We start from the raw sequence: 13,140 nt of genomic DNA on the forward strand, positions 1-13,140 counted from the left end.
GGAGCTCTGCACCGTGGAGCCTAGCAACCTCCACGAGACCGTCTGTGTTGTCTGTCTGTAACTGCAACTCAATCAAGTTTTCCAGCCTACACCACTGCCATCTCGGTGTAAGTAAACAATCTTTAAAACTACCGATACGCATTTGTGCCTAATTCCAGCTCAACGGCCTTCCCTGTCCGACCCGGCGTGCCCAGGCTGCTGGCCACAGCCCGCGTGCAGCGCGGAAAAGGGCTCGGGTCGCTCCCGGCCCGCACACCTTGGTTTTCCTGGAGATGCATCAATTGATGCAGGACAGTGTATTATTAGCCCTACTGGCTACCGCGTCGCACTGCCAGCTCATATTTATACTGTGGTCTATTATAACCCCCAGGTCCCTTTCATTCATGGTGCTGGTTACTTTGGTGCCACCACGCCTATAGGTTGTTTGTCCCCAGGTGGAGCACTTTATATTTCTCCACGTTGAACTTCATCAGATTCCGATCCACCCAACTTGCTCACCTGCCTAGGTCCACCTGTATCTGTAGCCTATCTTCCAGCGTGACCATGCTCCCTCATAACTTGGTGTCATCCACGAACTTAACAAGTGAGCTCTTCACCTCCACATCCAAATGATTGATAAAGATGTTGAAAAGTACTGGACCAAACGCCAACCCCTGTGGGACACCGCTGGCCACTTTCCACCAGGATGACAGATCCATTCATTTGGACTCTCTGGCTCCTATCCAATAGCTAGTTTCCCACCCACTTGACTGTCTCAGAGTCAAGCCCACAATCCTCCCCTTTTCTCATGAGGACATCATGGGATACCAGATCAAAGGGCTTTTTGGAAGTCAAGGTATACAATGTCAACCTCCTCTCTCTTGTCCAGGTGGTGAGTTACCTGGTCATAAAAGGAGATGAGGTTGGTAAGGCAAGACCTGCCTGCAACGAAGCCATGCTGTCATTCAGGATCCTACCTTCTGCAAGCTTATCACAGATAGACTCCTTGATGATTTTTTACAGGATTTTCCCTGAGATAGGAGTTAGGCTAATTGGCCTATAGTTACCCAGGTCCTACCTCCTGCCCTTCTTGTAGATGGGCACAACACTGGCCCTCTTTCAGTCCTCAGGGACCTCTCCAGCGCACCATGAGTTTTGGAAGAGTTTCGCCAGGGGTTCTGTGATGACTTCAGCCAGCTCCTTCAGCACTCTCAGATGAAGTTCATCCAGTCCTGCTGACTTATATGTCTAATTTTTTTCACTGATCACATACCAATTCTATGGCAATTGTAGGAAGGCAGTCATTCTGCACCCTACCTGGCATGATTTTCCCTTTGGTCCAGTGAAATACTGAGGCAAAGTAGTCATTCAGGAATTCAGTTTTCTCCTGAGTGGTGGTAACCAGCTGTCCTGAGTTGTTGAGCAATGGCTCTACACTCCCATCTGTTTTCCTCCTGTTCCCTATGTACCTAAAGAAGGACTTCTTGTTGTCCTTGATTCCCATTGCTAATTTGCATTCAGTCGCCATTTTAGGCTTTCTAATCTGTTCTATAAAAGTGCAGGCTGTCGCTGTATAGTCTTCTTTAGGGCCTGCCCCAAGCTTCCATTGTTTATAAGCCTCTTTCTTTTTTTCTTAAGAGGACCATGATTTCCCTGTTTATCCAAGAGGGCTTCCTAGCCCTTCTGTTTCCTTTTCTCTGCATGGGAATGGACTTCCTTTGTGCTTCAAGGATCGTGTTCTTAAGGAACGATCACTCTCTATGCATGCCTTTTGCCTTTGGTCCCGCAGCACTTCCTGTACTAGTGACCCGAGCTAGTTGAAATTTGCATTTTTGAAGTCCAAGACTTCAACCCAGCTATCAGATTTGTCTGCCTTGCGATGGACAGTGAAAATGATGGTTTCATGGTCGCTGTCACCCAGACTGCCCTCTATATTTAAGTCTATCATCTCCTTTGGGCAGAACCAAATCTAGCAGAGTGTCGCCTGGTTGGCCTATGCACCCCCTGAGTCAGGAAGTGCTCCTTGACATAGGTCAGGAAGGAACACGACCCATGTGACCTGACTGAGTGTTCCTCCCAGATGTCTGGATAATTAAAGTTGCCCATGATGACCATGTCTCGTGCATGCGCAACCTCTGTCAGTTCTCAGGCAAACCCTAGATCAAGTTCTTCCCCCTGGTTTGGTGGTATGTAGTATACACCTACAGTTAGGACCCAGAGAGTTTCAAGCCATTCTTCTTTGGAGCCGATGTCAATGTTAAGCAGAATTATGACTACGTGCTCTACATTTCAGTATTCAAAGTATATTTTTGCTACCACTTGAAGGATGTGATTTGTTTACATTATTCACAGTAAATAATATATATATTGGTAGTCCTTTTTAATAGCTTACCTCATTGGTTTCTGCTCCATCTGTTTTAACATACATAATACGATAACCATTTACGTGTTTAGAAGCAGGATCCCACGTTATCCTTGCAGTGCTGTGTCCAATGTCTGAAAATCTCAAGTTCCTTGGTGGACTTAAGGGCACTTGAAAAAAAAGTAGTTAAAATCATGAAAATAGGTCTATTTTTATCTATGAAGGATCAGCTGTCTTGACAATGAACAGCTCTATTTTCCAGCCTTATTTTCCTATGATCAGATGACATTGTTAAACCATATGACAATCTCATAATAAATTACAGTTCAGATTCCAATCAGCAAAGCAGTGAAGAGATGGCTTAAAATTTACATCTACACAAGACACAGACTGTGCAGTTGGTACCACTCAGTCATTTAGTACTTGCATACCCAAGTACTAAATGACTGTGCAGTAACTGGTGTTACTGCACGGTAGTGTCCCCGCACAACTTTGTGGTAACGCTGACTGTGCAGTAGCTCATTACTACTGCACAGTAGCATCACATCACAGTTCATGCCCCACAATGCTACTGCGCAGTAGTAATGAGCTACTGCACAGTAAGCGTTTCATGTAGATGCGGCTTTTGTATCCTAATTCATTTCAATGGGATTACATATGTGCTAAGAGCCAGATCCAAAAAAGCACTGGCACATAGGCAAGGGACAGAAGTTACACTTAAATCAATTTAAGTGATCAGAAACTGGGTTAAACCTGTAGGAGAACAGAAGCTCAGTGCACATAAACCTGTTTCAAAATGGCTGAAACTGGTTTAAAATAAACCTGGTTGAATGTAGTATCAGACTTAACTGATTTGGGTCAAACCAATTTATGAAACTTTTGTCCCAGACCCCTTCTTGGTTCAAGTTAAATCACAATTGCCCAGCATCCCAGTATGCTTTCCAGCCCTGGCCTGGGCTGTCTGCTCCAGAGAGCAGGGCTGGTCTTGCCCCTGTGCTCTCTGGCTGCAGCAGTGAGGGCTGGTTGCCCAGGAGGCCGCGGGGGGGGCGGGGCAAGCCTGGCTGGAGAGGCAACCCAGTCTGCAGGCAGGAAAGACTGCCTGCACTGGCAAGCCCCATCTGGGGTCCGGGGCCAGGGAGGGGGATTAAACACCCCTTCCCTGCTCAAACTTACTGCTGGCTGCAACTGTGGACTACAAATCCCAGAGGCATGTGGAAGCAGGAAGAAGTGATAAGCAATCCTGCAGAGTCCTGTTGCTGTAATTCTGGACTGCAAATCCTAGAGACCTCGGGGGCAGCAGGAAGAGGAAGTGAACACAGCCAGAGAGCCATACTCTAGCGCCCCCCTGGCTTCTGGACTGAGCCACTGCAGGCATGTGGCTGCATTTCCTGAACTAGAGGGAAATGTCTGTTCACCTCTGTTTCAATTTAATCTGTGCAGCTTAGACTAAACTGCAAAGACTGAATTGAACTTCAGCCTCAGGCTTTTTGACTGTCTGTACCCAACCCTAAACTCCCAGTGATGTCAATTTATGTACCTAGCTCTTACCAACAGCAGAGAAAGTGCCCAAATAGGAATTTTATACCAAATACCTTTCTGGGTCCGGCCCTAAATGCTTTGCTAGCTTGGGGTCTAAGACAACGGTAAATATAAGAGGCAGTGATGATGAATATTGAAACTGAAAAAATAGAAATTGGGATCTTGCTTGTATCTGAAAGTAGACTTGGCTTTATACTCAACAGCATTTTCCACAATCTTACATTTCATTTTGTACATGAATTTACTTCAACCGCATCTGTGCCCCATATGTGTTTGCTAAAAAACTTGTTGACAGGAATGTTAGAAGAGATGGCAGCTTTTAAAGGCATATAAGACAGTCAAGAAATGGACAATAGCATTTGATTTCTATATCTAACTCCAAAGTGCATCACAAATACTAAATTCAAAGCATATATCACAACAAATTCATATTTGGAGAATATCTGACCACAAATTTTGACCTATATTCACACTAGTGATGCTCCAACATTCTAACACTTGCCAAAAGTGAAAATAAAAAGATGGTGAGTACAGTGAGTGCATTCAGGTGAATATTAGAAAAAATATTAGAAAAAAAATCTACTATTTCTTCTGATCTATTTAATAAGCTATTTCATTTAACAGGGACACAGGAGCTGTTAAGACATCTCATTACAGGGGCATGAGTTCAAGTTCTGCTCTGGCCTCATGCCAAAAGTGACCTTCCGTTCACCCAGGCTGATCATTCAGCCTGGAAAGTCAAGGACAGCTGCTCTACGTGAGGCTTGCCACATCACTCCCCTGTGTGCCACTGACTAAGAAACTGGTATGCCTTAACCACACAAGCCCAATGCACTGTTAGTCTCAGATGGACCTTCTTTCTACTGGGTTACCTTCATATTTGTCCATATAGTTTCTTTTATAAGGTTAGGCTATCTCTTTCCAGAACCTTCAACAGGGCACCTGATTTCTCGGGAAGTGGGAACTAATGCAGCCGCTCTAAAGAGAATGACAGAGATGCTGTTTGATGGTTACACATTTCTGTCTCCATTATATAGAAGGTTCCTTGTATATAGACAAGACTGCATTTGGATGAAGTGTTCTCCGAGCAGCAACCTCCTTTAAGGCATAACCCACACTATATATTGCTTAATTGGTGTAAACAGAAAGAAGACTATGTTAAATCTGTTTTCCTTCTCTTCAGGGGGAAACAATTTGACTAGCTCCACTATTGGTACAAGGAGCCCTAGTACCAGCCTTAAACTTGTTGCAAATTATTTCCCCTGCACTGTAAACTCAGGGATGGACCAAGTTTAAGTTCAGTCCTGCCCTCACATGCTCACTCCCCACCCAAGAGTATGAGCGAATAAATATCAGCCTGCAGAAGCCCCCCTCAAATGCTGCTACTTTTCATGAAGATTGCTGGCACATGGGAGTAAGGGAGTGCATGTGACATTTCATCACAGCATTAAATGGGCTACAGTGGTTGTACTGCTAGCTTGTGTATTGCTTCATATGGTATTCAGAGCCAGTATTCAGGACCTCATACAGTATTTAGGCCAATTTGGGCCTAAATATGTAAGGAAATGCTTAACCAATTTAGAAACAAACATGCAAACTCCATCTGCTATGTGAAAGGAGCATTAGGGAAAAGAAATGAATTACATTAGAGAGGGGTATGACACCTTCTAGCATTCATGGCATTCCTTTGAGTGGAGGGACAGGAGTATTGTGGGCTGGCTTTTCCTTCCAGAAGAAAAGTATGCCAATAATCCACCCAAGGCAGGCCTCTCTCACCCTTCCCCAGGTGGCAGCATGCACAGCAGCAGCAAGCAGTAGGTGCAAGCGGTGTGTGGCATGGAGTGTAAAGCATTCTGGGAATCATGGTCCTCTAGAGCAGCAGAGGAGTTCACTGCTGCTCAGGGCAACTTTCACCTCAGAAACTACTTTAACTCCAAAAACTCCCCAGAATACCTTGCACTGCATAACACACTGCTTGTGCCATTGCAATTTAGAGCTGGGAAGTGCAAGAGAGTAGGGAAGGAAAATGACATACCCCACTCCTTCCTTCTGGTACCCCTCCCCTTATTGGGACCTGGGGCACATGCCCTGGTTTCCCATCCCATAGTACACTGCTGTTTCTTTCTATCGTGTGTGAGCTGTGGAATGTATTTCATTTCACTGATGGATCCTCAAGCTGATGAAGGGTATTCAAACCTGAAAGCTTGCTAAGAAGTATTTTTCCAACTATTTGAGTCGGTCTAATAAAAGATATCAGATATCAGAATTTTACACAAAGAACCTCGTCTGCCTATGTTGCCTTAGACCAACACAGCTACAACCTACACCCCTGTACCACAAAGTACACTAACCGGTCTCACTGTATTCCTTTGAAAACCTAACCACTTGACTATAATAACTAGGGATCTGCCTAACTCAAGGAGGTAGCCAGACAATTTCATGGGCAGATCACAGGGCCAGCTGCCATTTCCAAGGGCTTATCATGGCTGGGTCCCCCCCATGCCTCTGATTGGCCAAAGAATCCTGGTGGCCCCACTCCTTGCCACTGATTGGCAGAGAGGGGCAGGACTACACAACAGGTAGCCCTCTCAGCCAATCCGTGGGGAGGGGGGGTGGCTTGCATGCTCGCCTTCCTGCTGGCAGCCTCCCTCCGCCCTTTCCCCAGGTGGGCTGCATGGCCACAGGGACTGCTGGCTCCCACTAGGAACCCAGCATTTTATTTTTAGTAAGTATTTTTTTCCCACAGATTTCACAGAGCTCGCCCAATTTCTGCAAAATCTGCATAATCATGATTTGGGTAGGTCCCTAATAATAACTGTGATATGCCAAAGAGTTCTGCCACCTATTATGTAATATTTTAAGTGAATTCCTTGACAATGGCTCAAGATGTATAATAAAGTACTTGCTAATTGTGTACTAGTATCACATAGAGATTTTTTGCTCTTCTGGTTGACTGGGATAATCCAATGTGGAATGCTACTTTCTGTTAACCACTGAGCATTGTATAAAATATTCTTAGTTTCCCACACAGGAAGTAGAGCATAAAACCATTTTACCCTTTTTTATGATCCAAAGATTGTACTGGCACTATATTAACTATTTAAAAAAATGCAGTGATATTTCTAGTGACAGAGATCTCTCTTAACTACATAGTTGATCCAGTAACAGATATTATCAAATAAGTCTTGCTTCTCTCATATTCCCTGAACCACTACAGCTACAACAACATCAGCTTCCAAGATCAGCCAAGACTAGGTGAATTCAGTCATAGGCTCAATGAAAGGCAGGGTAAATAAAACGTCAGTAAGACATCCATATTTAACATAGAATCGAAGCCACAGGCAGGATCCAAAGAATTTGTGTAAATCTTCTATATGATTTACATAAAAAATCAAGACAATGAAGGTGGTTTAGGAAGTTCAGGAATCTGGCCTTACATCTTTTACTGTCTTCTCAGAGATACCCATATATCTGGGATTTTTGGGCCCACAAAACATAGGTCATTTACACCCTGGGCTAACCTAGTCATGCTTGGGGCACAAAGCAAGAGGAAGAACCCACTTAATTCCTGGGAATAACGAATATGTCAATGACAAGAGTTAGTTCCATATATCCCAATAGCACTGTTGACTCTTCTGAGTTCCATAGTCTCCCTAGGACTGTGGCTATACAGGAAGCAGGCATAAAGTACTTCAAAGCAAGAGGAAAGGGTCTAGCTTGCCTGCCACTTACTAATTAAGTGATACTTGCCAGTGTCTGGCTTGCCTACCACCTACTAATTAAGTGGCACTCATTAAAAGCACACTTCCTGCCATGAGTGTTGATGCTCTCCAGTCCCTAGTTCTATACAGCAGTGTGGGGCTATAAAGGAAAGGGAATCTCCTCTGGCTCCTTTTTCCAAAGAGGAGGGGTGGCTGACACTGCTTTTTCCTCCACTCCTTGATACAGGAGATGAATCTGAGAGATACTGTAGACAATGGCATCCCCCAATGCCAATTACTCAGGTAGGGTCCATCCTTATCACTTTACCCTCTATGTCTGTGAAGGTCAACATGACCCTTTGGTGACATGAACATAATTAACCTATCAATTTAAAAAGAAGAGAAACAAATAATTAATACTACTAATGTGCCCTCACTGGAGAAAACTCATCTGATCAGACTGAGAGATGAGTTTCCTGCATCTTGGCAGGGCCCAGAGGGCAAGCAAAAAGTTTCTCTCCTCCTGAGTGCAGGATTTTTAGGGCTGATTATAACAGCAGTCCCTGTACTCTGGGGAAAGCTTGCTCCTGCTTCATTTGAGCAGCAAGTCACCAAGAAGCAGGAAGTGGAAGTCATCACTACCCTTTGCACAGGCCAACGTAGGAAGGAAGCAATCAACAGAAACCATCTCCTCCATTTTCGTAGGTTCCTCCCCACACAAGACAACTAACCGCTGCTCCTGTTGGAGAAGACATGGCAGTGGCACAAAGCCACAAGCTAGTCCTTGGTTGCAATAATACATGGCTAGATTCTGGCAGCCTTGTTCATTTTGAATACTACCCAAGATACTACCCAATGCAAGTTAAGGTGTTAGAATCTGGCCTATAGAAAAAAAAAACTTTTTATGGAAAACTATTACAAGACATGGTATATGCAGTCAAAAAACATTACAGGTGTGTCTAAGTCTAGATGGCCTATCAAGCTAGCATGACTAAGGCGTGTCAGTATTTGTAGTTAATAATAGATAAGGAGGTATGTGGCTAGCATCACAGCTAGCTGCTTTCAACCTCCCAACCCAAGTGGCCAGGGTAGTGATATAGGTCTACAGTGAGGTTCCAACTCACACCTTTAGATGTATGAGATGCATTTACTACCCTGACACCCCAACCTTATCCTGTATTAATTAAATATCAGTAGGAGGAAACTATATGATTTATCCAAGCTGTAATGCAGAGGAAGATCCAGTCATCTACACAGATTTAAAAATCTGAGATCTGATTTCATACACATAAAAACCTGTTCAAAGTATCATTAGTGCTGCAGTGAATATAGATGTGTACCACCTACATGTTGTTTCCTGCCCTGTAAGGGGGTCGCTAGCTTCTTCTCCAAACATGGCATAAACTGTGACTGTATATTCTGTATTAGGCAATAATCCATCCAGCTCAATATCCGTCAAGGCCTCTCCCAGTTTAATCTAAAGGCAACATGAATAAATAGGTATGTTATTTTCAAATTAGATCACAATGGGGGGAGAAAAACACCATTAAGCCATATAGAAAAAGGCATATTAAATAGGGTTAAAGTCTATTTTTATTAAGATGATTAAGGCCCTAAAACTGAATAAAAGTAAGAGACAAGAATATGATCATTGGGGCCCAATCCAGCAGAATTTTTAGGCCTATACTTATTATAAGTAAAACCATTGGGACTATTCATATGCTTCAAGTTAGGCACGTGTTCAAGTGCTTTGTTGAACACAGATTCTCTTTGCACCCCTGCAGTCGAGTCTGAAATTTGCTCTCTGAAGCCACAGAAAGGTTGAGCAGCTGTACTTGAACACATAAGTTGGCCAAGATTCCTGTTACCCTGCACAGGAATAAAATGTCCAAAATTGGCAAAATGCAAATGTCCCAAATGCCAGACAGGAAAATGGAGGAACTATAAGCACATGAATAGCCACACAAGCAACAACACAGCAGAACACATAGCCTCTGAACCCACTTTAATCTACAGCTACATCTAAGAGACTAAGGGTGTCAACACTATCTCTATGGCACTCTCAAGATTGTCGCTGAGAAAGTCCTGCTCACCTGCTCCCACCCTGTAATAATTCAAACCTGAATCTGAGGATGTGAATACCCCTTGTGAGTCCCCTTTCTCTGGCATGACTGACAAAGGGGTTGGGGCAGAGGGGCATCCCTGGAGCCTCTTGACTACCTCAGGATCATTGGAGTGTATTAGGTGGGAGTGGGTGGGTGGGACTTTTCCACAGCCACAAACCAAAGAGGACTATGGAGGCAGTATAGACATGTCCTAACAGACTGCACCATCTTCAAAATGGTGAAGTCAGGATACTGAAAGAGGATTAAGGAGTTTATTAACTGGAAGTCTTAGTACAAGGTAGGGCTTAGTTTTGTTCTTTGCTAGTTAAAATATACATCATTTTCCGCTTTGGTTCCTTACTGGGTATCACATCAACGAGGACCAGGTGAAGCTTGATGTTGCTGATATCAGCTAGTTTGTAGTCTGTCCCCATCCCATTTTCAACAGAGAACTACATGCTTATAGTTATATATTTTGCAAAGAATGCAAGTCTATGCGAGCTGTCAATAGCTTCCTACACCCTTTCACAACCTTGTGTGCCCTTGCACGCTGTCAGTGCCCTTGCTTGGATAGAGACCTTATATAAAGCACTCTTAATTTCAGATAGAAGATGGAGCATAAAACCATTTTTAATTTGTTTTGATCTTAGCTATTTTCAAAAACCTGACAATATTTCTAGTGACAGTATAGTATTATGCTTATATCATGATCTACTCCAGACTTCTAATTTATTGATGTCTACCATTCTTGTCCTACTTAAAGTTATTTCAATTTAAAATTCACCACTTTATCCTTTCCAAAACTAACCAAAAAAGCCCCTACCTTTGAAGAGAGGGGAAACCATTTTGATTTAAATTTAAAAAATTAAGAATTAGAGAGATTTCAAACAAAACAAAATGTCAGATCTGGTAATTAAGGTTGAAAGTTCCAGCAGTTTAGATCCACTTGCACTCGTATAGGCGCAGAGATATGTAATATTTATATGAGGACATCTTATTCTATTTAACCGTCACATCTGCCTATGCCCTGAGAGAGAATGTTGTCCTCATGCGTCATAGAAATGTAGGGCCAGAAGGGACCTCCGAGGTCATCTAATCCAACCCCCTGCTCAAGGCAGGATCATCCCCTGCCTATGACCTGAGAGAGAATGTTGTCCTCATGCGTCAGAAATGTAGGGCCAGAAGGGACCTCCGAGGTCATCTAATCCAACCCCCTGCTCAAGGCAGGATCATCCCCATATAAACTATCCTAGCCATCCCTATCTAAACTGGATGAGTGTTTGTCTGACCTACTCTTAAGAACTTTGGGAACAAACCTCATACTTAACTACTAGAAAAAGGCTCAAAACTTGAAAAACACCCTTTAACTTACCCCAGGTAAAGCAGGCAGATGAGGCACTATCAGTATCCTGCCAACTGGGACACACTTTAATGTGGCTAAAATTTATGGCATTTGTTATATTCAAATGAGATCAAATTTGTAAACATTCAAGATGAAAAATACCTAGTATTTGCTCTTTAGAAAGTCAGTAATACATGTTACTTATAACACAGACCAGGTGTTCGATGGTAAGATGTGAAGTGAAAGAAAATATAACATTCTGTTCCTTAAATGCTTTATTTTTTAAAAACTAGAGCCCATTGGATCCAATGAAAGCTGAATACATCACCTCCTTTTCATCTGCTGCCAGCCCTTCTGTGAGAGGAGCATATAGGATCATGTAACCCGTAGCACCTGCAACTCCATTCCATTTTGCCTTTATGCTGCTGTGAGACACATCATACAGCTGTAGATCAGATGCCATTGGCAAAGCAACTGCAACAGAAAGATATACAGATTTTTCTGCTGCCTATAATTTGCTTGCTATCATTTCATTAATATTTTGTTTCACTACAGGAAACGCACAGGAATCTAGATGCATAAAAACACAGAAATACCACTTGGATACTGTAACTATACAGAGTTCATTAGAAGAAAAAGATCCCAGAACTAGGGAGATGGGAGAATGGCTCTCTGCAAGAAAAACTGCCAACCCAACTACCAGGACAGAATCAATCCTGACACAATCACTGCAAGTGTTTTCCCACAGTCTGTTTTGCAATATTTCAAGTATCCCAGTGCTACATATACCATTTTTATCAAACTCTCCATGCACAGATTTCACCTCCTCTTTGCCCAGATCAGGCGTGAAGACTGATAGGGAAGAACAGGCAGAACCACTATTGGATAACATAGGCAGTATCAAATTTCCAGGCATAGGTTATACCTTCACCCTGCCAAGCCACAGTGTGAAAGGAGTGACCACAATGTGGGGCATAGCCAAGAGGACCCCCATATGGCTGGGGTGTACCTAAATCCTTGGATTGCATTAATTCAGCCCCGATGCATATGCCTAATTACTCTTTATATTTATAAAGACCACAGTGACTAGCAGGTGGTCTCTATACCAGCCTGCAGTGCAAGACTAAGGCAGAGTTATGCCCTTATGGAGTCCTCTCCTACCAAAACCATCTGTGGCTCATCAAGGATCAAGATGGACCATTCTTTATGGAGGTGAGTGGAGGAAAGTGCCACTGCAGGCCTCGCACACAAAACCAGAGGCTGTACAAAATGTCACCACCTTTATCACATCCCGTTCTAGAAGGCACTAATTTACAGCCCTTCTGCAAAGACACTGGGTTCTCAACAGTAATGAAACTTGCATCTATCCCAGTATCCTGAGATGCAACTGGCCCTGCAAACTCAGAGAATTGGAAAGTGCTATTTTCAGTCTCATCCAAGGTTGTTCACCCTTTTTACACTTTTTTTAAATCTTTTCCTCTTCAGACTTTTGTGACTGTCCTTTCTTGTGTCTAATGCTACACTTCTAACCAGCTTGTCCTTTGGAAGATGTTCCTCACCCCTACTCCAACTTTAGGAACATAAAACTTGCGGGGGCTTCCTATATCATTCAGGCCAGGCACCTGAGATCACAAGCAATAAACATTAGTCTAAAATGGTCCACAAGGACTCCTGGCTCTGGACCCTCTGACACACCACATCCATGAAACCCTCATGAAGGACGTAGGATCTTTAGAAAACAAAAACCCTATGCTTACCACTAATGCACAAGACAAAGGCAACACCTAAGGACTTCCCCGGGGGGGGCGGGTCCCCCAGAGCTTTGTCCTTGCCCCCTCTTCTTTTCCCTCTACTTGTTGTCTCTGGGTAAACATATCTACAAACCCAAATTCACCCATTTCTGTGCTGATGACTTGCAAACCGATTCGATTTGGAGAGATTCAGAAAGATTTGGAGATTTGGCCATAGACACAACTTTAAATGTTTTTTCTACATAGCTTGAGGTACCAGACATGGCTTGTGAACGCTGCGATGCTGGAGCAGATGGAGCTTCCCAAAGGAGCGTGGGGGGCCCTCCAATGTGCTCAGCAGTGAACCCCGAAGTGGACTGGA

The 13,140-nt window shown here is 43.5% G+C and overlaps 1 protein-coding gene across 2 annotated transcripts in view; it reads right to left on the reverse strand.

Annotated features, from left to right (window-relative positions):
- Positions 1 to 13,140, reverse strand: part of COL14A1 (collagen type XIV alpha 1 chain) — a 179,582-nt gene that overhangs the window by 118,958 nt on the left and 47,484 nt on the right. For both annotated transcript variants that reach the window (XM_006026800.2, XM_025207819.1), the window contains 3 exons: positions 11,357 to 11,502; positions 8,929 to 9,058; positions 2,372 to 2,511 (listed from right to left, as the gene is read on the reverse strand). In XM_006026800.2, coding sequence (XP_006026862.1) covers positions 2,372 to 2,511; positions 8,929 to 9,058; positions 11,357 to 11,502 — 416 coding nt within the window. The remainder of the gene's footprint in view (positions 1 to 2,371; positions 2,512 to 8,928; positions 9,059 to 11,356; positions 11,503 to 13,140) is intronic.

This window comes from Alligator sinensis, unplaced genomic scaffold (assembly GCF_000455745.1).
Source record: "Alligator sinensis unplaced genomic scaffold, ASM45574v1 scaffold895_3, whole genome shotgun sequence".
Taxonomy (NCBI): domain Eukaryota; kingdom Metazoa; phylum Chordata; order Crocodylia; family Alligatoridae; genus Alligator; species Alligator sinensis.